The sequence below is a fragment of the Phascolarctos cinereus genome, unplaced genomic scaffold, assembly GCF_003287225.1.
Source record: "Phascolarctos cinereus isolate Bilbo 61053 unplaced genomic scaffold, phaCin_HiC Scaffold_9;HRSCAF=440, whole genome shotgun sequence".
NCBI classification, from domain to species: Eukaryota; Metazoa; Chordata; class Mammalia; order Diprotodontia; family Phascolarctidae; genus Phascolarctos; species Phascolarctos cinereus.
Genome location: NW_027556402.1, coordinates 144,416,721 through 144,443,354, shown reverse-complemented (window position 1 = coordinate 144,443,354; position 26,634 = coordinate 144,416,721). Strand labels below are relative to the sequence as shown.

General features: G+C 36.1%; 1 protein-coding gene across 3 annotated transcripts in view; it reads left to right on the top strand.

Annotated features, from left to right (window-relative positions):
* Positions 1-26,634, top strand: part of CEP135 (centrosomal protein 135) — a 105,093-nt gene that overhangs the window by 31,734 nt on the left and 46,725 nt on the right. For 2 of the 3 annotated variants that reach the window (XM_078148215.1, XM_020975320.2), the window contains exons 12-18: positions 8,364-8,587; positions 10,626-10,778; positions 18,020-18,172; positions 19,822-19,899; positions 20,051-20,202; positions 25,697-25,812; positions 25,884-26,038. In XM_078148215.1, the coding sequence (XP_078004341.1) occupies positions 8,364-8,587; positions 10,626-10,778; positions 18,020-18,172; positions 19,822-19,899; positions 20,051-20,202; positions 25,697-25,812; positions 25,884-26,038 (1,031 nt within the window). The remainder of the gene's footprint in view (positions 1-8,363; positions 8,588-10,625; positions 10,779-18,019; positions 18,173-19,821; positions 19,900-20,050; positions 20,203-25,696; positions 25,813-25,883; positions 26,039-26,634) is intronic. The other variant, XM_078148214.1, reaches the window with a different exon arrangement.

Here is a 26,634-nt window from a genome sequence, read left to right as displayed (position 1 = left end):
TTTATTTGTTTAGTTCTTCCCCGCTTGATAGGCACATATTTTGTTTCTTGTTCTTTGCTAGAACAGAAAAAAGTGTTGCTATGCTCTTGTACAATGTCTTTGACATCCTTGGGTTATATGCCTAATAGCAATATTGTTGCCCTCCTCCATAGTACTATAAAGCCTTTCTCATTCATTCTAATTAGGAAGAAGGCCATTATTGAAAAATATGAATTATAGAAGCTTTTAAAAGAAATTCAGTTTTATTTTTTTTAGTTCATATATAGCTTGAACTATCTATTTGCCTTTTATTTATTTATATAGTACTTCATGGTTTCCCAAGAGCTTTAATTATCTATTGTTATTTTTTTAGAAAGCTCCAATTATTTTATTTCTTTTTTTGTTTGTTTGTTTTAGGCAATTGGGGTTAAGTGACTTGCCCAGGGTCACACAGCTAGTAAGTGTCAAGTGTTTGGTCTGAGGCCAGAGTTGAACTGAGGTCCTCTTAACTTCAGGGCCGGTGCTCTGTCCACCGAACCACCAAGCTGCCCCCTAATTATCTGTTATTTCATTTGAATTCCCCAACAACCATATGAGGTAAAGCAGGGCAGATGAAATCTACATTTTATAGCTGGAGATACTTGACATTCAGATAGGTTATGTGATTTGTCTGATATCATATGATTAATGAATTGTAGGAACAAGACTTGAATGCAAGTTTTCTGATGCTTCTGTCCCTTTTCTTTCTACTATAACATATGGACTCTCTTAGATTAAAACGTAATTTGCCTACTAGATGTTCTATGGAATAGTTAAGAATAATTTGTCATTAGCATTGAGTTGCCTCTCCAAAATTCTTTAAGAAGTTAAATATTTCCTTCCTGTTCTGGTTTACCAAATTAGTACCATATGAGTTAGAGCCTGAAAGGGACCGTAGAGATCATCTCATTTACCTCCCTCATTTTACAAATGAAGAAACTGAGGCTTAGAAAGGGACAGTGACCTGATTAGCTGACGGTGGCAGAGACCAGAGATCAATAATTTTTCTAGATCTCTGGAAATGTGTAAACTCTGTAAACTAAGGCTAGGAATAGTAATTCCTGCCTTTGATGATGCTTGGACTCAATGCCCCAAGCCTCAAGGGTCAAACTCTGGATCATCATCTTTTTTTTTTCCTTAATATATTTTTTCCAATTGTATGTAAAAACAATTGTTAACATTTAAAAAAAAATTTGTTTCAAATTTTCTCCCTCCTTCCTTTCCCTCTCCCCTCATTGAGAAGGCAAGCAATTTAATAAAGATTATAGATGTACAGTCATGCAAAACATTATTTCCATATTAGCCATGTTGTGAAAGAAAACACAGATCAAAAATTAAAAGAAAGAAAAATAAAAACATAGAAAGTTTAAGAAAGTATGCTTCAATCTTCATTGAGACTCCCATCAATTTTTTTCTCTGGGGATGGATGGCATTATTCATCCAAATCTTTCAGAATTGTCCAGGATCATTGTATGTTGAGAATAGCTAAGTCATTTACAGTTGATTATTGTAAAATACTGCTATTACAACTTTGTTTCACAGGTAAACACATAGGTAACACCATTTGCTAGGCAGGAGAACACAGGAGGGCTCCTGACACTAACAGGTTCTAGGACAGGTTTGCTTTTGAGCCAGTCAGATAGGAAGACAGCTCTGGAGGGGTTAAATAAGCTTTATTCTAGTCTAGTCTTCTCAAAAGAGTTGCTGATAATGGGAGCTCCTTATAGCATTCCCTAATCACTCTTCTCGCAGAAGTGGGCGAGAATAGGAGTACAACTTCTCATCCCCTAAGACTCAATGGGGGCTGGTTGAGGCAAACACAGATTCCCCTCATGCCTTGATGGGGGCTGATCAAGGCAGGTACATGCATTCCTCTGTGCGTTACCCAAATCTCAAAATGGTTTCCCCCTTAATAACCAGTGCCCACCTGCTTTATAGAGCAACAAATAAAGAAGACATATTGCCAACAATATTCTCACAGGTTAACTTTAGCAATATCAGCATGACCTAGCACAGCTCCTACATTCATTATGTCCCCCTATAGCTCTACTGTGACTGAGTGGTAAAAGTTATTTTCAGTCATAATTTGTGGGATATATTATCTAGGATCCTGGAACTATGATCTAAAATGGAATAGCAAAATCCTCCTTACACACACCAAAATCCACCGTACAAACTTCTTCAGCCATTCCCCAATTGATAGTTTTTTCCTCCAATTTCCAGTTCTTTGCCACCGCAAAAAGAATTGCTTTAAATATTTTTGTACACATAGGTCCTTTTCTGTTTCCTTTAATCTCTTTGGGATACAAACTTGGTAGTGGTATTACTGGGTCAAAGGGTATACACAGTTTTATAGCCCTTTGGGCATAGTTCCAAATTGCTCTCCAGAATGGCTGGATCAGTTCACAACTGCACCAAGAGTGCATCAGTGTCCCAGTTTTCCCACATCCCCTCCAATATTTATCATTTTCCTTTTCTGTCTTATTAGCCTGATAGGTGTGAGGTGGTACCTCAGAGTTGTTTCAATTTACTGTATTATTTGAACTTAGCCCTGTGTGGCTAATCAGTAGTGATTTATAGCTTTTTTTTTTCACATGACTGTAGTTAGCTTTGATTTCTTCATCTGAAAACTGCCTGAAGTAGCTTTACCTTTGGTGCATGGTTTCTATTTTGGAGAGTTTGAGAGATTATGGGGATTGGTGAAAATGTCTAGTCCACAGTCTTTGTAGCTTATATGACCCAGAAGTCTCTCCTAGATATTTTATCTGGGGCAGTTATTTTTGCTGGCAGACAGCTTACATTTTCTATTTTTTTATTTTGGTCCTTTGATTTTGTTTTTAATATTTCTTGATGTCTTATTGAGTTATTAGCTTCTATTTGGTCAATCCTAATTTTCATTTTTTTTACTTGAAGTTTTTTAACTTTTCCCAAGCTGTTATTTCTTCTCCTAGCTTTCTTGTTGGTTTTTTTTTATCATTTTTTTCCAACCTTTTTTTAAAAAAAGTTTTCTTTATCTCTTTAAGGAATTTTGGTTAGATTTGTGCCCAATATGCATTTTTCTTTGAGGCTTTGCTTGTAGTTGTTTTGGAGTAATTTTTTTCTTCTGAGTTTGTATCTTGAGCTTCCCTGTCGGTACTTTTTTATGGTGGGATTCTTTTTTGTTTTGTTCATTATTTTACCCTGCTTCCTGACTTTGAATTTGATGTCTAGTTTAGGCTCTGTGGTCTTCTGAGAGGAATTATTTGAGCTGAATTTTTGTCTTCTTGGGTCCTTCTGCTGCTTTTTTGAGGATATTTGGTATTGTGTTATTCCAAGATCTTAGGATCATCCCAGACTAGGGACCTGCAAGCTTTCAGTGCTCCCAGAATTATGTGATCTCAGGCAAAATCTGCTCACTGCCCTCCTGACTGAGCTCTACAAGTTCCTGATCCAGGTCTTTGTCTGAGTAAAGTGCTGTGGACTCATCCCTGGTTGGAAGCTTCAGTAGATTGTTGCTGGACTTGGCTACTGTGAGAGTTGAATATGACAGAACTCCAGCTGCCCCTTTGATCTGGGCTTTCTGCTCTGGTTATTCCACTACAGCCTTCAGATAAGGCTGATGGCTAAAACAGTATTCTTTGTACTGTGCTGCTTTTACTCAGTTGTTATATTTGTGGCAGGTCAAAGATGAAATGAATGAGGAAACAAAGGTTCAAGCTTCCAAACATTTTGATTAATTAAGCAATATGTGACAGTTCTCCAGCAAATCAGGACCAGTTGCTTTCCTCAGCTTTGGCACTGTACCCTGAATATAGAGACAGATTTTACACATTAAAAACAATCAAATATGGCAATACAGTATTAGGTAATCTGATTCCTAATTGGATGAAAGACTAGGGACTTTCCAAGGTGGGAGGAGAAGAATGAACACGTGCAGTTCCCTGAATTCAGAAAAAGAGGTATCTCACTCCCTGCAAGTGTCTGTAAACAATCAAAGGAAGATAGAAACAATAACTGATTGACCAGTACAGAGCCAGTTTTCAGATAAGACGTATAGGTTGCTTGAGATTTATAATTGTGAGAAAACTTCTTGAATCAATCTTAGAATCTGACCAAGTTTCTGGCCAGCATAACCTAGTTCCTTAGTTAAGAGTCTCTAAACAGCAGATAGAGTTGGTCTAGCTTCCCAGGCACACAGGGCTAAGTTCAAATAATACAGTAAAGTTTTCTCCCAATCCCCATAATTGAATAAAGGTTTCTCACAAGACAGAATTTGGACTAGACCCACAATTGAATAGAAAGGGAACTGAGCTAGCTCCAGAATTGAGATTCACAAGATAGAGTCATTGCGGTTCACTAAGTTCTCATGATTACACTTGCTGTCCTAATTCTGTCAATATATGGCAGCCTGTTCACACCCACTATGTGCCTTTTCTTTGGCCTTTGAATAATAGTGACTCTCAAGTCTTCAGGATTGTTATATTCCATGCCTCATAGCCAAACAACATCAGTAGATTATTATCATTGTAAAATACTCTTTCTTTTAAAAAAATATTTATTTATTATTTTATTTTTCCTTAATTATATGTTAAAACAATTTTTAACATTCATGTTAAAAATTAAGTTCCAAATTGTCTTTCTCCCTTCCTCCTCCCCTTGTTGAGAAGGCAAGCAATTTGATATAGGTTATATAGGTTATACGTGTGTGGTAATGGAAACCATATTTCCATATTAGTAAAGTTGTTAAAGAAAACATAGACAAAAAAAAAAGCAAAACGAAGAAAGTAAAAAAAAAAGTATGCTTTGATCTATATTCAGACTCCATCAGTTCTTTCTCTGAGGATGGGTAGCATTTTTCAACATGATTCCTTTGGAGTTGTTTTGGATAATTGAATTGCTGAGAATAGCCAAGTCTTCGCAGTTGATCATTGTACTATAATGCTGTTACTTTGTATACAGTACATTTCACTTTGCATCAGCCCATGCAAGTCTTTACAGGTTTTTCTGAGAGCATCCTGCTCATCATTTCTTACACTACAGTAGTATTCTATCATAATCACATATCACAACTTGTTCAGCCATTCCCCAGTTGATAGGCTTCCCCATAACTTCTAATTCTTTACTGCCAGAAAAGAGCTTCTATAAATGTTTTTGTACATATCGTCCTTTTCCTTTTTGTTTTTTATCTCTTTTGGGACACAGACCTAGTAGTGGTATTGCAAGGTCAAAGGATATATATGGTTTTATAGCCCTTTGGGCATAGTTCCAAATTGCTCTACAGAATAGTTGAATTAGTTACAACTCTACCAGCTATGCATTAGTGTCTCAATTTTCCCGCATCTACAACATTTGTCATTTTTTTCTTCCATATTAGCCAATCTGATAGGTGTGAGGTAGTACCTCAGAATTGTTTTAATTTGCAGTTCTGCAGTCAGTAGTGATTTAAAAGCATTTTTTCATATGGCTATAGATAGCTTTGATTACTTCACCTAAAAACTGCCAGTTCAGTGGCTCTTATTTTTACAAATATGACTCAGTTCTATATATATTTGAGAAATGAGGCCTTTAGCAGAGAAATTTGCTGCAAACATTTTTTTTTGCAGTTTTGATTGTTAACTGTATTTCCTTTCATCCTGTTTTCCCCGTTTATTCTGTTCTCTCTTTTCACCCTATCCCTTCTTGAAAGTGTTTTGCTTCTGACTACCATCTCCCCCAATTTGCCCTTCCTTTAATCACTCCTCCTACTCTTTCTCTGACCCCCTTCTACTCCTACTTTCCTATAGAGTAAGATAGATTTCTATACTCATCTGAATGTGTATGTTATTCCCAATTTGACCCAATTCCAATGAGACTAAGGTACAAGCATTCCTCACTCCCTCCCCTATCTTCCCCAACTGTAAAAGTGTTTTTGTGCCTCTTTTATGTGAGATAATTTACTCCATTCTACCTCTCCTGTTCCCTTTCTCCCAGTGCATTCCTCTATCTCACCCTGTAATTTTATTTTTTTATTTTTATTTATTTATTTTTTGGGGATAATTTTTTTTTTAAGATTTCAGTTCATCATATTCAACTCACACCTGTGCCCTTTGTCTGTGTATACTCCTTTTAAGTACCCTAATAATGAGAACTTGTAACGAGTTACAAGTATCATCTTCCCATGTAGGCATGTAAACAGTTTAACTTTATTGAGTTCATTATGATTTTTCTTTCCTGTTTACCTTCTTATGCTTCTCTTGAGTCTTGCATTTGAAAGTCAGATTTTCTATTCAGCTCTGGTCTTTTCCTTAGGAATGCTTGAACGTCCTCTGTTTCATTGAATGTCCATTTTTTCCCCCCTGAAGAATTATACTCAGGTATTCTGGATCTGCAGTTCTTGGGTGTAATCCTAGCTTCTTTGCCCTCTGGAGTATAGCATTCCAAACCCTCTGATCCTTTAATGTAGAAGCTGATAAATCTTGTCTTATCCTGACTGTGACTCCACAATACTTGAATTGTTTCTTTCTGGCTGCTTACAATGTTTTTCTCCTTAACCTGGGGACTCTGGAACTTGGCTGTAGTATTCCTGGAAGTTTTTATTTTGGTATCTCTTTCAGGAAGTTATCAGTGGATTAACTTTCTATTTTACCCTCTGGTTCTAGAATATCAGGGCAGTTTTCCTTGATAATTTTGTGAAAGATGATGTCTAGGCTCTTTTTTTGATCATGGCTTTCAGATAGTCCAGTAATTGTTAAATTATCCCCCTGAATCTGTTTTCTAGGTCAGTTGTTTTTCCAGTGAGATACTTCCCATTTTCTTCTCTTTTTTTTATTCTTTTCATTTTGTTTCTTGTTTCTTGATTTCTCATAAAATTATTAGCTTCCACTTGCCCAATTCTAATTTTTAAGGAATTATTTTCTTCAGTGAGCTTTTCTACCTCCTTTTCCATTTGGCCAGTTCTACTACAGTTAATTTTTGTGCCTCTTTTCCCATCTGGCTAGAAGCTTTTTAAGGAGTTCTTTTCAGTGAACTTTTGTATTTCTTTTTCCATGTGTCCAATTTTGTTCTTCAGGGCATTTTTCTTCTCATTGGATTTTTGTACCTCTTTTACCATTTGGCCTATTTTGTTTTTAAAGTATTGTTTTCTTCAGTATTTTTTTTGTGCCTCCTTTTCAAAGCTGTGACACTTTTTTCATGATCTTCTTGCATCACTCTCATTTCTCTACCTTTCTTATTTGATCATTAAAAAAATTTTTTTTGAGCTTTTCCATGGCCTGAGACCAATTCATATTTTTCTTGGAGGCTTTGGATGTAGGAACTTTAACTTTGTTTCTTCTGAGTGTGTTTTTTGATCATCCTTGTCACCAAAGTAACTTTCTCTAGTCAGAATTTTTTTCCTGTTTGCTCATTTTTCCAGCCTATTTATTGACTTTTAACTCTTTTCTAAAGTGGGGTTCTGCTTCCACAGTGGAGGGTGCACTATCCCAAGCTTCAGAATTTTTGTGCAGCTGTTTTCAGAGGTATTTCTAGGGACCTGTAAGTTTTCAGTTCTTCCAAGGTGGCATGATCTAAGGAGAAGTGTGTTTATTAATCTCCTGGCCTGTGCTCTGGTCTGTGAATAACCACAAGCATTCTTTTCTAGCCTGGAACTGTGACCGGGATTCCCATTCCCCTGTAGCCACAAGCTCTGCTGTGCTTGTGCTCCTCCTTACCCTGGGACTGCCACCTAAGACTGCAGTCCAGATCCAAGTATAGGCAGTGTAACAGAGTCCTGTTCCAGTGCCAACAAAGGGACCCCTGTAATCTTCTGACCAGTTGTCTGACCCCTTTACTTGTCTGTGGTCTGAGAGCTCTGGAAGAAGCTGTTGCTGCTGATTCAGTCCTAAGATACTCTTTCTCAAAGTGATTTAGATTTGAACTTTCTGGTATTTTGAATTTGGGATACTGGAAAGCTCAGTTTTATTACTGTGCATGTTCGTTATGAACATTTAAGCTGCTTTTTTTCTTTATTAATATTTGGTACTTGTTAACAAGCTACACAGAAAATATTCCCTACTCTTTTTTTTTTTTTTTTGCTTTTTTTGGTGAGGCAATCAGAGTTAAGTGGCTTGCACAGTCACACAGCTAGTAGGTGTCAAGTGTCTGAGGACAAATTTGAACTTAGGTCTTCGTGACTCCAAGGTTGCAATCTATCCACTGTGCCACCTAGCTGCCCTTCCCTACTCTTTGGTATTGTATTTGTAATCTAGAAATTTTCTATTCTAGGAATTCAGTATTTTAGAAAAAATTTTATAATTTAAAATTAAGACAGAGTGTTCAAAAAACCTTCCAACCCCCCCCCCAAAAAAAACCCACCTCTTTTTAACAGTTTTTCCCACATTGATTTACAGAAAGAGATCTTGTCCTGGAAATAGAGAGAATGAAGAAAGAATATGGTGTCATGCATAGGAGAAAGTCACCTTCTCGGCTAGATGTATTTGTCAAGAGTGTAGAAGAAGAACGAGATCATTATAAGAAAGAGCTACAAAGACTCCAAAAGATAATAAAACGTCAATCTACCCCTGCACGAAGTAGAAGACGTGAAAGAAGTTTAAATATTAAAAGTCCAGAAAAGGTAATGTTCTTTTTGTCTGAAGTAGTGGGTGAAACAAAGGAATCTCGGTGTTGCTGTTCATGATTTGTTGTTATCTTAAATGCAATTCTGTAATAGTTGAGTTTTCATTTTTCTTATTTTTCAGGATGTTAACATGAATTTTTTGTATTATTATTTAAAAGATTTTTAAATCAGTAATTCTGGTGACATTTTCCTCTTAGTCTTCCCCAAATTTCATTTGGACTATAGTCTCTGGTCTCTATTGGATATCACATTTTCAAGTTGAAAAGTTTTTAGTTTTCACTTTATATATCAACAACCTAACTGTCCATGTGTGGATATAGTAATTTATCATAACACAGGAGGACAAGTTATTTAAGTTACATTAAAAGTCCCAATAAGAGATTGCATTGTAATATTAACCTCAGGTTTTTTCATATCAACTATTACCTATTTTGTTCAGTTCAATCTGCAATTTCAAGGTACAAACACATAGCCTAAATTGATCTAAGTAGCAGTTTTATTGTGGTAGTATGCACACTAATCAAATGGACAAAGAATATTGAGGATACATGTGTTCTGGACACACACTCATTCACTGCTACCTAAATCCCAATATTGGCTGATTCAGAGACATGAAGCATCATATTCACTAGTTCTAAGCAAGCAGCTCTGCCTAAAACTCAGGCTGTCCCTGAGGGTCCGTAGAGTTTTATTCTGTGGTGGACAGAAGGAGCTGGAGCCCTACTAGTGTAGGATATGATCATCCTTACTACCTTAAAATGTACCAGTCATGAGTAGGCCAGATAAAGTTAGCATAGGAATTGGTAGAATTCCTTGGTATCATGGTCTGCATTTGATGGAATCCTTGGTTATTCTGGCTGTTTCTGACTACCTACCCCATTTCTCCCTTAAGGGAAAAGGTCTCAGTTTTACCACGCTGGAATTTGTGCAGTTGTTTTTTGAATTCAGGTATAGTGATCTGCATTTAACTTTATTAACTGTTATTTTATTAGATTTAATTCATTGTTCTAGTCTTTTGAAATTATTTTGGCTTCCATTTTGTTATTTTATTTGTTAGAGGTCTCTGTCTCCCAACTTTGTGCTACTCACAAATTTGATAAGCATATATCTTAATCAAATGTTTATAAGACTCAGCGCCTGAGTTGTCACTTCCTATTTGCCATTTTAAAGGGAAACATTGGAGAGTTATGTGGTTGCTAATGTAGAGATGCTGATAAGTGGGAAAACATGCAGTTTGCTAAAATAAATGAAACTGGATTCCAGACCCATCTTGTCCCCTCCTCCTGCCCCCATCTTCCTTTCCTCAGCACCTTTGACGTCATTTGGGTGGCATCTTCTCTGAGATTTTTTTTTTAAGTAAATGAAGCCGGACTACCTAACCCTTTTTTCTTTGTATTTTGTTTTGGTATTGTGAGGTTGTGTTAAATATTACTAAGCTTTCTATCTGAGAAATTTCCATTTCTGATTCATAATTTAACTTCTCTGTGGCACTTAAAATTTTTATTGTCTTAAGATATTCAATGTACGTTTTCTTGTCCTTTGAGTACTGCCAGAGGCTAAACTTGTTTGTTTCCTATTCATTCCCTGTGCAGTCTGTTTTCTGGGATCCTTTCTGTAGCCTCAGTTTGGCTAGGGAATGGACTTGCGAAGATTAGCTTGATTTAGAGTCATACTCATGTGTGATTCCATCATGAATTTATAGGAGTTTGTGTTGCTTGTAAGGCAGTCTTTCCTGTTGTAAATTTTCCTTTTTTATGTACATATATTTTGAAAAGTATGAATAAACATGAAATTTTTTTTAAAACATTGATAAAAACGTTGAGCAGAATAGGGTCAAGGCCTTATTTGCTTCACTTAGGAACTTTGTATGTGGGACATACCTTGAATTATACAAATAAAGTCAAAATATTATTTTAGAGTAGTTTACTTTTTTATACATTAATGTGTATAATTTTTTATGGATTGACTTCAATGATTAAATATAATTTTAAAATATTGTAACATGATAAATTCTTTTTTTGAAATTATTTTGTAGGGTACTTACATTTCAGAACTCAGCATAGTTACAAAAGAGAGAGATGAACTTCAGTCTATGCTGGATAGATTTGAAAAACACATGGGGGAAATACAATGCAATGTGAAATTATTAACTGCAGAAAGAGACAAACTGAGTGACCTATATAATCAAGTAAGAAATGCATTATCATTTAAGAACTTGTGGATTTTATATGTGATAGAACTAACTGACCTTTGTGTAATTTTTGTGTATGTCATCTTATTTGATCACCAACAAACCAAGATATAAATTACTTTAATGTTTTCTTAGTTGACCTACTTGATTAGACTGCTGCCATTTGTAGGACCTATTAAAAGGTCAGATTTATTATTATAAGTAAACTCGTCAGACAGTGGTTTCTTGTTTCGTTTTGCTTCCGAAACAGGAAATCTTTATTCTGTATCCTTCTTCCTAATATGTTTTCTTCCTAATCAAATCTGTATTACCCATGTCTTATAGCAATTATCAAATGGAGTTTAAATAACTTGTTCAAGTTCACATGACTAGTTAGAGAATATGGACTGAACTAAGGTCTTTACTGTTCTTTCCATCATACACATGATTGTTGTTATTTGAAGAACTGACATGTGGAATAGAGTTAATCTTCGTAGCTTCAGAAGGCAGAAACAATTTAGACCAGGTCCAACGAGTAAGTGGGAATATAGGGATAGAGATAAGAACTTTACAACTGTTACAGCTGTCCAAAACTGAATAGGTTGTTTGGTGAGGAAGTGAGCTGCATCACTGGAAATATTCAGTCAGTGCCTAAATGACCATCTGTTGGTATATTTCTGCATAATATGGAAAGCTGGAATAAATGACCTATTTTTTTCTTAAGATAATCATGTACCCTTCCATTCTAAAACTACCTATTGGCAAAAGTGGCCTCTTTACTTAGCGGTATGCTATTCAGTTATTAACTGCCAGTCTTATTTTTCTGCTAAGAATTTGAATGAACCTTTAAAAGGTATTGTGCTTGTTAAACACTAATAAACCAAATGATCGAAGTATGTAATAATTTTACATGTTGTCAAAACCATCCTGCTTTGTCTGTGCTTCCTTCTGAACTAACTCCTGTTCCCTTCTATGCATTTTAAAAAACTTTCAGTGACTTATTTTTTTGACATCAAATAACTGTTGATAAACCTCCCACCATTAGAAACCAAGAAAGAAAAGGGGGAAAAAAATTCATTTAATGAATAAGCAAAGTTAAGCAAAACAAATATTCAAAAATGTATATCTCTTTGTGAATCTTGAGTTTATCAGCTCTTTGTCAGAAGGCAAGAAATGTATTTCATCATAATTCTTGAAGATATGGTTGATCAGTTATGTTGTTTGGAGTTCATAAATCTTTCAAAGTTGTTTTTCATTACAGTGTTCCAGTCCTTTTATAAATTGTTCTAGTTCTGCTCATATTACTGTATTGGTTCATTCTACTGTACATTCTTGACAGTTGTCACTTTTGTCATTTCACAGGGCAGTATTTTTATTACATTCATAAACCATAATTCAGCTAGTAACCAATTGGTTTGGCACTCCCTTAGATTCTTTTTTTTTTTTTGTGAGGCAGTTGGGGTTAAGTGACTTTCCCAGAGTCACATAGCTAGTGAGTGTTATGTGTCTGAGGCCAAATTTGAACTCAGGTCCTCCTGACTCCAGGGCCAGTACTCTATCCACTGTGCCACCTAGCTGCTCCTTAGATTCTTATTCTTTGCTTCCCCCCCCCCCACCCTTTAATCCCTCCTTCAGGATCATAAAATTTACTTTGTTTGAAGTTGTTCCCTCAGAATTAACTTTCTTAATTCCCCACCTCCCCCATCTCTATTTATTTCTTTGTTAAAATAAAAATATTTCTGCATTAAGCTATTTGTGTTTGTTCAGCTTTCCTTTGTCTTTTTCAGATAAGAGTTAAGTTCATATGATGCCCTTTCCTCTCACCCATTCCTTTGTGTTAGTATACTCTTCTCGTGGTCCCCAATTAGGAGAAAAACAGTTCTGTTTCCCCTTCTTCCTTCTTTATGCACTGGTAAATTCCTCTTATCCTCCTTTCTCTTTCCCTTCTTCAAATCCTCAAAACAGAATCATACTTTCTGTTTCTTGCATTTAACTCCCTCAATACCCTTTGAAGACATTAAGATTCTGAAGTGACACTTGTTTCTTTTTCCCTGTGTTAGAATGTTGGCACTACATACAGCCCCTTCCAAGTGCTCAAATAGACTTTCTTTCCTATTTTCTCTTGACTATTGTGTTTATATTTCAGAGTTCCTAGTTAGCTCTGGTCTTTTCATCAGGATTTCTTGAAAGGCCACTGTTCCATTGAAAGCCTCCTCCCCATAAAATTACACTCAGCTTTGCTGAGAAAAGTTATTGATCATAATCTATATTTATTGCCTTTTGAAATATTGCATTCTAAGATCTCTCATTTACAGTAGAAACTATAAGGTCTTATGTAAACTGTTTTTCTGGATGCTTGTATTTTTTCTTTGGATTTTGGCTTTGACTTTTCTGGGACTTTTTTCCTCAGGAAGTAATCAATGAATTCTTTGTGTTTTCACTTTGTTTCTGAGCTCTGTACAGTTTTCATTTATGATTTCTTGAAATATAACATCTGAACTTTTTTATGTCATGGTCTCCAGGGATTCTGATTAGTCTTAAATGCTGTCTTGACCTGTTTTCCAAGTAAATTGTTTTTTATATCATCTGTCTTATAGTTTCTTCTAGTTTTTCAGTCTTTTATTTTTTTCTAATATTTCTTGCTTTCTCATGCAGTTGTTGATTTCTGTTTGTTCTGTTCTAGTTTTCAAGGAGTAATATTTACCCCTTTCTATTCTAAGCTGTTTATCCTTTTAGTGTTTTCTTCAGAGCTTAGCTGTCTCAGCAGAGAACCTTATTTCATACTTCACAAAAAAATTCAAGCCATGTTCCAAGACCTCCTTCCTGTTCCCGCTACCTCTTCTCACATCACTCAGATATTTACCCCCACTATCTTTTCCTTTACTCCTGTCTCACTTGAAGAAATGGCCCTTCTGCACTCTGATTCCATTTCATCATATCTTTTATAGTGTGTTGCCCCTTCTGTTACATCTCATTAATCTTCATTCTCTACCTGTCTATTGGCTGCTTTCCCTGCTGCTTATTTGTAAGCATGTCACTCTGAATCTTAAAAAAACCCCTCTCATTCAACAAGCATTTTTAAGCTTGTTGAGATACAAAGAAAGGCAAAAATGCCTCCTCTCAAGTCTAATGGGAGGGGGGGGAGAAGAAATAACAATTGCAAACAACTATGTACAAACAAGATATATACAGGATAATTTGGAGATAATTAACAGAGGGAAGGCACTAGCATTAAGCAGGCATCAGCAAAGGCTTTTTGTAAGAAGTTGGGTGTAAGCTGCAACTTGAAGGGAAGTCTGGGAGATGGAGATCAGGGAGAGCATTCCAGGCAACAGGGACAGGCAGTGAAAATATCCAGAGTTAAGAGATAGTGAATCTTGTTTTAGGAACAGTAAGGATGTCAGTGTCATTAGATTGCAGAGTACTTAGTGGGGAGTAAGGTATAAGAAGACTGGAAAGGTAGAAGGAGTCTAGATTTGAAGGGCTTTGAATGCCAAGTAGAGAATTTTATATTTATCCTGGAGATGACAAGTAGTCACTATCTATTATTGAATTAGGGATATGGCATGGTCTGGTCTGTGCTTTAGGAAGATCAGTTCAACTGCTCAATGGATGACAGACTGAAGTGAGGAGAGCCTTAAGCCGGCTAGACCAACCAGAAGGATACTGTGATAGTTCAAGCATGAAGTGATGAGGGCCTGGACCAGTGTGACGCCCCTATTTTTTATTGTAGTGTGTCTCTCCTCACTTTCATAACTAAATTTTTCTGGAAAGCAGTCTAAAATCAGTACCTCCACTTTCTCTTTTCTCATTCTTTTCTAAATTCTCTGCTGTCTGGCTCTCTGCAAAGTTACTAGTGAGTGATCTTCTGATTGCCAAATCTAATGGATTTCCCTTAATCCTCATCCTTCTTGATCTCTCCGCAGCCTTTGACACTGTTGATCACACTCTTCTTGATATTCTCTTCTCTCTAGTTTTTTATGGTACTGCTCTTCTGGTTCTTCTGTCTAACTGTTCCTTCTCAGTTAGCAGGTCCCTTAAGGCTTTGTTAGGGGCTCTCTTTTCTTCTCCCTCCATACCATTTTCCTTGTATCTCAGCTCCCATGCATTCAATTTTCACCTTGAGGGAGTTGTGGAAATTGAGTGAACCACACTGACTCCATCTTAGGACTCAATTCTGGATCTAGCTCAGTTTCCTTTCTATTCAATTATGGGTGTAGTCTAATTTCTGTCTCATGAGAAAACTATTGTATCATTTGAATCTAGCTCTGCATGGCTAGGAAGCTGGACCACCTCTATGTGTTGCTTACAGACCCTTTACTAAGCACTTGGGTTATGCTGACTAGAAATCCGGTCAGATCTGAAGACAGATGCAAGGATTTTTCTCACAATCTCAAGCAACCCATATATCTTATTCGAAAACTAGTCCCGTACTGGCCAGTCCATTAGTGTTTCCTTGTTCCTTTGATTGAATACAGGCACTGGGGGTGTCCTATAACTTAGTGCATTTTCTCAGGCTGTACCCCTGTCTGGAATACTCTCCCATCTCATCTCTACTTCCTGGCTTCCTTCCTTCCTTGGTTAAAACTCTACCTTCTGCAAAAAGCTTTTCCCAGTCCTCTTCAGAGCTAATACCTTTTTTTTTTTTTGAGATTATCTGTGATTTACCCCATATATAGCTTACTTTTACGTAGTTGTTTGCAAGTTGTCTCTTCTCTTAGACTGTGGGTTCCTTGGGAGTAGGGACTGTTTTTTCCTTTCTTCGTAGCCCCAGAACTTAGCACATGGCCTGGCACAGAATAAATACTTAATGAATGCTTGTTGACTTGATTTCTAGTTATTTGTGTAGTTTTGTGGGAAAATCCATTTTTTAAAGGGAGTTTTGTGTCATGTCCAGACTTTAAAATCATTGGCTGCAGTTTTGGATGGAGTTTTTGGTCTTTTTTGTTTTGTTCCAGATCTCTTGGCTTTCTGGACTGCCCCACAGTGCCAGGAGTTTGTGTCATTCCCTTCCCTCCCTGCTGCCTCACTAGTTTTTTGAGGTTCAGAATGCAGGATGTTTCCTGTGATATCTTAGGCAGAGTGATAGGTACTTAAGAGCTCTTGCTTGCATCCCTATATAATTAAGCTATCTCATGACCCTGACCTTGGCCACTTGAGTTGGGAGGTTCAGGATTGTTTTTCTGCACTGGTTTTGCTGGCAGTTCCATTTCCTGTTGTCCACAGGTTTCTGACTGACTTTTTGTTCATTTCTGGTTTTGGAATAAGTTACTTACCATACTTTCTCATTTGATATCTTGATCATTATTTTTTCTGCTGCAAATTTCAGGTTTTTGCCTGGCTAGGTATGTGAGAGCCAAGCAATCCGTGTCCTTTCAGGCAGCCATCTTGGCTAGAAGTCATAGCATTTATCTTAATGCAAAATCAAGTAAATAGCACTGTAGGGATGCAGCTGGAGAGGCTCAAAGAGGTTTTTAAACTTGCCCAGGTTCATGTGGCTAGTAAGTGGCAGAATAAGGATTCAAACTCAAGTCTTCTGTCTTTAAGTTTAGAATTTGTTTCACTATAACAAGTCAGAAGAGGCGCCAGGTTTGGGGGAAAAGAAGAGGAACTCAGTTTTAAACGTGATTAATTTTAGATACCAGTGTTTTATATATATCATTTAATCCTCCTAGAAATGAGGTAGTCCTATTAATATGCCCAATTTCAGAGAAGGAAACCAGGACTCATGGAAGCTAAATGAGTAGCCCAGGGTCAAGGAACTAGTGTCTATGGCAGTACATTTCTCTCCCTAAATTACATGTATTTACTCATGCATGTAAATGTCTGAAAATAAGTTCCTTGAAGGCAAGGTAATGGTTTTGATTTTGTGTTTTGTTTTTAAAAAAGAACATCTACTGATGTCTTTTTTATATCATAATCATTATAGATATTCTGTCCCCCACTCAACTACTACAAAATGAGACTTGTAGCAAAGAAAAATCAACTGACACATTAGTGACATCTGGCGCTGGATACATCATTCAGCACTTATAGTCCCCCACGTCCCTAATGAAAAGAGGAAGAAATTTCCTTATCAGTTCTCTGGGGCCATGATTAATCATTACCATTACTCAGCATTTGGTTTAGTTTTAGTGTTGTGTTTTCTTTATTGTATTCTTTATTTATCGTTTATTGATCTACTGGTTCTGTGTCCTTTACTTTTCATCAGTTCCTACACGTTTTTCTGTGTTTTGTGAAACTCTTCATATTTGTCACTTTTAGAACACCATAATGTTCCATCGTGTTCACATATCACAATATCTATTCCACAATCAGTAGTGACTCACTTTGTTTCTAGTTTATTGTTACCACAAAGAATATTGCTGTGAATCTTTTCCAGAAGTTCTTGTTGAATAAGGAGTTCTTGCTAAGCATGGTGCCTATAATTCCTGCTACTGGAAAGCCTAAAGCTGGTGGATCACTTGAGCTCAGGAGTTCTGAGCTGCAGTGGACTAAATCTGATTGGGTGTCTGCACTGTGTCTGACACAAGTACAGTGAGCCCTTGGGAGATAAGTGTCACTAGGCCACTTAAGAGGGGGCAAACCAGCCTGGGTTGGAAATGGAGCAGGTCCACATATTGATCACTAATGAGATTGGATCTGTAAGTGGCCACTACCCTTCAGCACAGGAAAGAGGGGCATCCAATCTCAAAAAAAAAAGGTAGAGAGGGAAAATTCTTGATTATGTTGGTGTAAATCTGCTTTATGACAAACTGATTTAGATTTTACCCAGCAGATGTGAAGAACTGTTAAACCGCTGCAACTGTCCAGGTTGTTAGTGATAGGGTCATGTACTGTGGTGAGAAGTGAGAGACTCAAAGGGGCAGACACAAGAGGTATTATGTAGATATAATCAACAAGATCTCATAGCTAATTGAATACCAGTGGTGAGGAAATGGGAAAATTCAAATAAGTCACCAGGATTTTTAGTATAGGAAACTACCAGAGTTATGGTGCCATTGAGTGTAAGAGTGATTAGCTTATATCACTTAGTTTGCACAGAATATTGAACTACTGGATTACAGGCCTGTGCAAATATAAATACAGAAAGTCAATCATGTAGATAAGACTGCCTAGTAGAATACAAATAATTATTCTTCATTTTACTTCATAAATGCTGTGTAACAAAATCATGACCCAGTCATCTCTAGTATTCTAGAAATCTCATTTTGAGATTGTAGTGTTCTCATTCTGACTTTTACAATTCATTTTTTAAGGCACAGCATGATTTATGTACGCTAAGAAGGGAAGCAACATATTCTATGCCATCTCAAGATATTCTTTCTCTTATGGAAAAAGAAAAAGAGACTGCATTATCTGATTTGAGACTAATGATTGTAGAAAAGGAAGCTTTAAGGGAGAAGTTAAAGGTGAGTATTTTGTTTTTTTGAAGTTCAGAATTTTCATTGTAACTAGCTTTATTTGTAATAGTATTTATAAGCAGAACCTAAGATTTTAGAAATCTTGCAGGGGAAAATAAAAGTGATCCCAATAAACTTTTCACAGTGTGTTTGCTACATAGAATGTACCAACTAAATTTTAAGTTCATCATGTAGATTACAAATATGTTTAAGCTATGAAAAACATATCTTTTTGCATATTAAAATGTCCAGGACTGTGTTATGCTCATAATAGGCACTTAAAATATGCTGAAGGAATGTTTGAAATACTAAAAACATTTCAAAAGTTAGTCAAAATCATCTCAAATTGAATGTATTATTCATAGAATCTTTTGTGACAAAAGATGTTCAAAAAGGATTTATTATAAGATTTAATATTGATATGTTAAATTTATTCATGTGTTTTCCTTGTGTATTTTTCACATACCCAGTAGAAATAAAATCCAGGAAAAAATTATGGAATTCCATAGCCTTTAAGTTTGTTAGCACTAGAGCACACTGTTAAGATAATTTAGTCCTACCTTGCTTGTCATTTTATCCAATCCAGTAAACATTTACTAAGCACCTATTAAGTGCTAGGGATACAGTTGAGAAAAAGAAAGGATGTTCTTGCCCTCAAGAAGCTTACAGTCTAATGGAAGAAAATAGCACACAAAAGGAGGCAAGACACTTGATAGCTAGCTGTGTGACCCTGGGCAAGTCACTTAACCCCCACTGCCTCCAAAATTAAAGGATGCAGGAAAGGGGAAGTGGATTTCTATTGGATACATGATGTAAGAACTCCATGAACTCCCTTGTTTGCCTTGTGAAGAACATTTGGTTATTAAACAAAGATCTCACATTTAGATTACCCATTGTTATCACTATGAAAGCAGGAAGGGATCATGAAAGATTCAGTACTATTTTGTACTTGGCTTCTTGAGTTGCCCTAACCCCCAGTGGCCATACTACTTTTATGCTCCTGGTATGTGGCTAGGTTGATCTTCACATATCAGATTCTTTCACTACTACTTATGACCTTTCTAGGATGGTAGAACTTTTCAGAGCTTATACTTTTCTAGCATAGCCTTTGAGAACTCATTATGACTTCCATGCCACATAGAAATATCAAAGTGTAGGACATTGTAGAGGTTATAAAAATGAACACTCATGCATACCTACAGGCCCTGCCTCTTAAGCAGGTAGAGTTAAGAGTAAACAAGATACTGTGTTCTTATATTACATTGGTAGATCTCTTCTGAAATCTTACTGTCTGATCTTTGTGGAGGTTTTATCTTATATCATGGAAGGTGACCCCAGTTTCTCAAAGTTTATGCCAATGGAGCATAGAAAGAAATATGTAGTACTATGTTATTATGAAGCCATCTTTTTCATATCATTGGTTCAAGTACTTTGTGTCTAACATTTAAGACTTTTTCTTCTTTAAAAATAAAAGTGTTGTATGCACACTCTGAGACCATAAACTCCTTGAAAGAGATTCATTCATTAAGCCATCTAAAATCCCTAACCCTTGTTATCCAGGATCTTGCACAGTGTCTTGTATACAGTAGGCACTTAATAAATGTTTGTTGTTTTGTATTGTGACTTACGCTAATATTTCCCATAAAATTGTCTTTCAGAACCTGCAGGAATTGGCTGTTATGGGAAAATCAGAAATGGAAAAAAATATGGAAGATCTAGAAAACATTAATTATGAGGTGATTTAAACTTCTTTCAAAAAACCTTTTTAGTAAAATTTTTCTTTCTTTAGACAATTTTCTTTAAGAAATATCCTTGAAGAGTGGCAGGAGAAAAAAACTAGACTCCTTCTCTAAGTATATGCCACTCCTTTTTATCCATTAATTACAGCTTGAAACTGAAAGATGTGATTTGAAGTCTAAAGTATCAATGATGAAAGAGACAATAGAGTCACTAGAGAATAAATTGAAACTCCAATATCATGAACTTATACATGTTGCTGATGACTCATCACAACAGAAAACAGCATTGAACTCACTGAGGTAAGTTTATTAGAAATATTTAATATGTTTAAGTTAAAGTTGATCTCCTTAGGAAGGGCTTAGAACTATTTCATGCCCCACGGTGCACAGTTACTAAAAACTATGTAACTGAATACCACCTGTATGAATTTATTTCTCTTTTCTTTCCAACTTACACAAGTAAGAATTGGCAATATATGCCTTCTTCCTCTTTGAAAAAAGTTTTTCTTTTACTTTTTATCTCCATTTACGTTTATCTCTGAATGAACTTTGGAAATAAGAAAACGCTCTGTCTCTTCTGCTTCCTTTTTGTTGTGTCATGCATAGAGCCTAACTCTGAAGCAGCATCAGTAAGTTAACCCCTTCAGTATAAGTGCTACTTTCCTCTGATCAGTGAAAGAATCCTGGGTAAAGTGCTGTGGGAGATGCAAAGGAATTAGATTACACTGACCCTTGCCCTCCAGGAGCTTACAGTCTAGTGACAGGAAAACCAGATTCATAGCAATCTTTATTGTGGGGTTAGTTTTGCATTCAAAGGGACTTGTGATGTCTGAGATCCTTCAGGAGAAGCTATATGAAGGAGGTAGCATTTGAGTGAGACTGTAAAGAATGGGCGGGAATTTAATAGTTTAAGAATGGGGAGGGAACACCATTTTAAGCGTGAGGAGTAGTGTGAGAAAGCACTCAAAGGAAAGCCCAAGACATGTTTGAGGGATAGTTTGGCTGGAATGTACAGTGAAGTATGGAAGATAGTATGAAATAATGCAAGAAAGAGTAAAGTCAGATTGTGGAGGTCTTTGAATGGAAGACCAAGTAATTTGAACGTGGCTTAGAAGGCAGTAACACTCCCGTGAGGCTAGGGTGCTTTTCTTGTTCTTGAAGAAATGATTTTTTGGAAAGCTTGGTGCAGTGATGGCACAGAAGTAGTAGGCATGCTTCATTATCTTGCTGTGATGGAGTGACATTTGTCAAATAGAGTGATTTGCTCGAAGCGCACAGGTTATTCACAGAATCAGAAAAATCGAAGTATAAGGAACCTCAAAGCCATTTCCCAATGTATTAATGGTCAAAGGATATGAATATGAAGGGTATGTAATAGGAAGATATCCAAGCAATCAATAACCTTATAAAAATGCTCCATATCATTAATAATAAGAGAAAGGCACATGAAAACAACTCTACCTTATGCCTATCAAATTGGCAAAAATAACAGTTGTTGAAATGACTTTGGGAGAACAGGCACAATGAGTCACTATTGGTTGTGCCACAAGTTGGTCTAGCCATTCTGAAAAAGAATTTGAAACTAACCTAAATGTCACTAAACTGTGCTTACCTTTTGACTCAATGATATTACTACTAAGTATATATAAAAGAAAAGACCTATATATATATATATACAAAAATATTTAGAGTAGTTCAGTCAGTTGTTTTTCAATGGTATCTGACTCTTCTTGAACCCATTTGGGGTTTTCTTGGCAGAGATATGGAAGTGGTTTGCCATTTCCTTCTCCAGTTCATTTTCCAGATGAGAAAACTGAGACAAACAGGGTTAAGTGACTTGCCAAAAGTCACACAGCCAGTAAGTGTCTGAGGCCAGACCAGGAGTCTTCCTGATGCTTACCCCAGTGTACCACCTAGCTACCCATATAGAGTAGTACTTTTTGTTATAACAAAGAACTGAAAACAAAGTGGATGCCCACTGTTTATTGGGGAGTGCCTGAACAAATTACGGTATGTGAATATAATGGACAATTATTGCTCCGTAAGAAATGACTAAACGAATGGTTTCAGAGAAACCTGGACAGTCTTGTATGAACTTACAGAGAATCAAGTGAGCAGAACTATCAGAACAATTTTTGCTGTGACTACAGTGTTGTAAAAGAAAACAACTTTGGAAAGACCCAAGAACTTTGGTGCACAGACCAACCATGCCTGATGGCTTGTCACTTCTGGTGAAAAAGTGATGGTCTACAGGTACAGAATGAGACATACATTTTCAGAGGCCAATGTAGGGATTTGTTTTGCTTTACTATGCTTATTTGTTATAATAGCTTTTATTTGGTGGGAGGAAAGAGTGGGGTAAAAAAATAGTGATGTAAAAGAAGGGCATTAATGAAATGCTTTTTCAAAGGCACAGAAGACAGCAAAAGGAAAGTGAAGAGAGAGGCATAGGCAATCAGGACAATTTTGGAACTACTGTGTTGCATTTGTTACATACATAAAAACAGATTGCATAATAGAGATTTACAGTTTCATGTACAGTCCTCTTTCTGTTCCTTGCAAATGGAAGTCATGTCTCTTGTTCAACTTCATAATGATAAAGAAAGTTCAAAATATAAGATTGAAATTCACAAAAAACAACAAAGATTAAAAATAAGAAACATATTTAATCAAAACAACCCCAACCTCACTTATCTAAACATACTGTTGACCCTGAAAAATAAGAAAAATGAATGGAAGAGCAGATGATAACACCATGTAACCATTTCTTAAAGAAGTTTGACTAATTGATATAAAGATTATTTGCCATCACAAGTAGACCCAAAGAGCCTAGAAACTACATTGGTCCAGTGAGCTCTTAACCTCCTTGCTGAACAGATATTCAAGGACAATGGTAATTTAGAGGTTCCCAAACTTATTTGGCCTACTGCCCCCTTTAAAAAAAAAAATTACTCATCACCCCCCTGGAAATCTACTTTTTTAACCCTTTTAATGGTAACCTGAGGCTTGCTACCCTCCCCCCCCCCGCTAGATCATTGCAGCACCCCTCAGGGGGTGGTATCTCTCACTTTGGGAACCTATGATTTAGAATATAAACTTGTTTGTAAAATTTTACAAACAAAAGCAATAGAATATTATGTGAAATAGCAATACATAAAACAGCATGTAGCAGAGAAAAACAAGTTTAAAATGAGTTAGGAAGATACCCAACTACGCAAAATCAACTTGGAGGTATTTAAAATATAAAACTGAAAGGAAGGACAACTAACGTGAAAAAATAATTTGTGTTGATTTTTATAAAAAGTATTTTGTACCATCTGTTAAACTAGAACTTCAAAATTGTACTCTAATAATATAATCTCAGAAGTGCTACGTGAGTAAGTGGAAATAGCTTTGTAGAAAATAAACATGGGGAAGAATAACTGAACTAGTCCAAGGCATGCAACGACAAATCTTACATTTTGGGCAACAATTTTGAGGTCATTGAGGGATAGATTTTCAAGGTAACTGAGAAAGAGGTTAGGAAAGATTTTGAATGAAAAGTGTAGGAAAGATCTTGGACCTTATTGTTATCCAGAAAAAATAGCTATGAGAATATCAGCAACTACTGACCCATGTACCTACTTTCCCAACTTTGCAGAATGTTCATAAGGATAATCTGCATATTCTTTTTTTTTTTTTGGTTGGCAATGGGTTAAGTGACTTGCCCAGGGTCACACAGCTAGTAAGTGTTATGTGTCTGAGGCCGGATTTGAACTCACGTCCTCCTGAATCCAGGGCCAGTGCTCTATCCACTGTGCCACCTAGCTCCTCCGATAATCTACATATTCTTAAGAGCATCCTTATGGCATTTTAAGAAGGGAATAAGCACACTTTAGCTAGTAATATTTAACAGAGGATTATATATTTATGGTCACATAATTAACTGAAAGGTGTAGAGAATACATTAATCCACTGAGCTCTTTGTGGATTAGGTAAAAGCATTTGATTCAATAGATTAAAATGCTGTCCTTAAGACTATCAAATAAGATGTCTTCATGAGTGTATTTTTATATGTTGAATTTTTTGAAAATTGCAACAAATGAGATAAATTGTCATCAGATATCTTTATTATTAATATCAAATGAAGCATAAAACAAGATGATGTATTTTCCACTGTTGTGGACGATATGCAACAGAGAATCCAAAAGAAAGATTCTCTATAAAAGAAAAGGTTCTCCAGTTTTCCTTCGTGGAATATCTATCAGTTGATTGATAGATTCTGTTATGCTTGACACATCAACACCTGTACATTGCAGCAGTTCCTACATAAGATTCATAGCCATGTCAAAGAGTTCATCTCAACAATTCACACAGAAAATATCAAGAGGATGAAAAATGTCTCTTGTCCAAACAATGATACTAAGTTAGATGGTCAGTGCATAGATGTTAGTACTTATATCTTGGATAGACTCTGCAAATAGATAATGAGATGTACCTGAAATTGACCAGGAGGAGAACAAACTAGATTGCCTTTAGAAAATTTTGTTGTTCTTTTAATGTCCCTAAGCTTTTCTCTTACAGTAAGGGTTATCATTTTTTATCAGTTATTCTAATGGTGGTAAATGGCTGTGAGCCCTGGAATACCATTTTCTCAGACGAAGATTAAAGAATATTAGGTTCCTAGTGATTCTATCATCTATGCCAATGCAAAAGTTAGGAAGGGGGCTGTCAAGCTGAGGGCTATAGACTTCATGGAGTTATGGAGTCAGTAGCTTTCTGCGATCCATATCAGTTTAAGAAGAGAATAAAATTGTTCAGTGCTGCTGAAGGCGTGCATAACAGTCAATTTGTGAACTGTGGTAAGAAAGTTTAGCTCATCATTAATAATGTTCTCCCAATTGGCACTGTGCCTGAAGTTCCATTGCGTGCTGTTTAGAAGAAAAGTCTAATGCCCAAGGTAGGCATGCCTATTCATCTGAAAACTATGCCATAGTGATCTTTCATAATCCTGAAACCAAGAATACAGAGATAAAGCTACTTTTAGGGTGTAAGAAAGTGATCTCTACAAATAGCTGTAGTTGTTGTTGCTAGGGGAGACCATATTGATAAAACCATATTTTAGGTAGGTTTGGCATACTGAATATAAAAACTCAAAAGGAACTGCTAACTATGGACCCTGTGAAACATTCCATTGTAGGAGGGGGCCTATTGGGAGACCATTTACCATTTGAAGAGATACCTCAGCTGGATGTACAGTTGGTTTTATCATTCCTAGTGCTCTGGTTTACTGTGGAGTACCAGTGTCATAGGAGAAGGAGATCTAGGGCCCAGAATCCTATCAATAAAAGTTATTTTGGGGAAAAAAAAATTACAAAATAATTGCACAGAGTGTCATGAAAGATATCATCAGAGAAATACCTAAATGAAAAAAGGGTGGATCAGCTAATGGTATTTATATAATGTTAAGAGATCTACAGGAAGGACGCCTGAGCACTTTGGTTGGACTACTTATATTGAATATACAGTTAGACAAAAGTCATACTAGATGGGCAGACATGGATAGATTTCAGTTTGAATCATTAGAGTCAGTACTTGCATTGATAAGACATCATGTCCATTGAACCACTATCTGGAAGGAATAAATTGCTTTTCTAAGAGGAATTAGTGGTCAACATAAAGGAGACATAAACTAGAAGACTTTTAGAATACAAAATTATTTAAGAGTTTTTTGGTTTTAAAAGTATTACCATTTCATATCTGAAAACCTATTTAAAGATCAAGAACATTTTATATTTATATACTTATTCTTTAGGATAATAAATGAACAACTGCAGAGAGCCATTGATGATTGTCAGCACCGATTTGTAGTTAAAAGTGAAGAACTTCAAGCAGCCCAAATGCAGATTGCATCCCTGGAGGAAAAGATAAGTAAGTATTTCTGTACTTTGTTTTTCTTAATCACGTACTTAGCCTGACAAACATTTTTTTTTCATTTATAGCTAGGCTAACCTGTAAGATCACTTCACAAGATGAGGAGCTAGTTGCACTTAAAAATACAATTTGTGTTATTGATAAGGAGAAAGACTACCTTCAGGAAGTGGTAGATGAAAAGACAGAAAAAATCGCTAACTCAGAAGATAACATTGCAAGTAAGGTATGTGTTGTCTAATTTCTTCATGTAGTTTCAGCTCCTAGAAGCAGATTATAATATTCCAAATGAGGAAATATTTATCTTATTTCCACATCATGTGTATGAAAATTATGGCTTTACAAGTACTTGCCGAGTTACTGTGCTGTAATTAAGATTAGCATACATAATATTGCATGAAGTAAAGATACTGTACATACAATTTGTGAAGGTATGATTAATTTAAAAAATAATATCCTTTTGTCCACCACTGTATATTTAATTTTTTAAATTTAATCACATAGAATTCGCTTATATCTTAATATAATAATGTCTTATATCTTAGAAATAATTTTCCATTTTGGGACCATTCTTTTGTAGATCAGTATTCATTATAGCAACCTTGGAGGCACTCTTCAAATTCTGTTGCTCAGTGAGAATGTTCTTATTGTCTCAAATCTTGTTTGACATAGTTGGCTGTGCTTCCCCCAGGGGAGGGAAATGAGCTTAATTAGAGGTGTTTTGTAAGGCAATTTTATGAGATTTTAAAAAATAATTTATTTTTAGTTTTCAGCATTCACTTCCATAAGATTTTGAGTTTTAAATTTTCTCTTCTCTCCCCT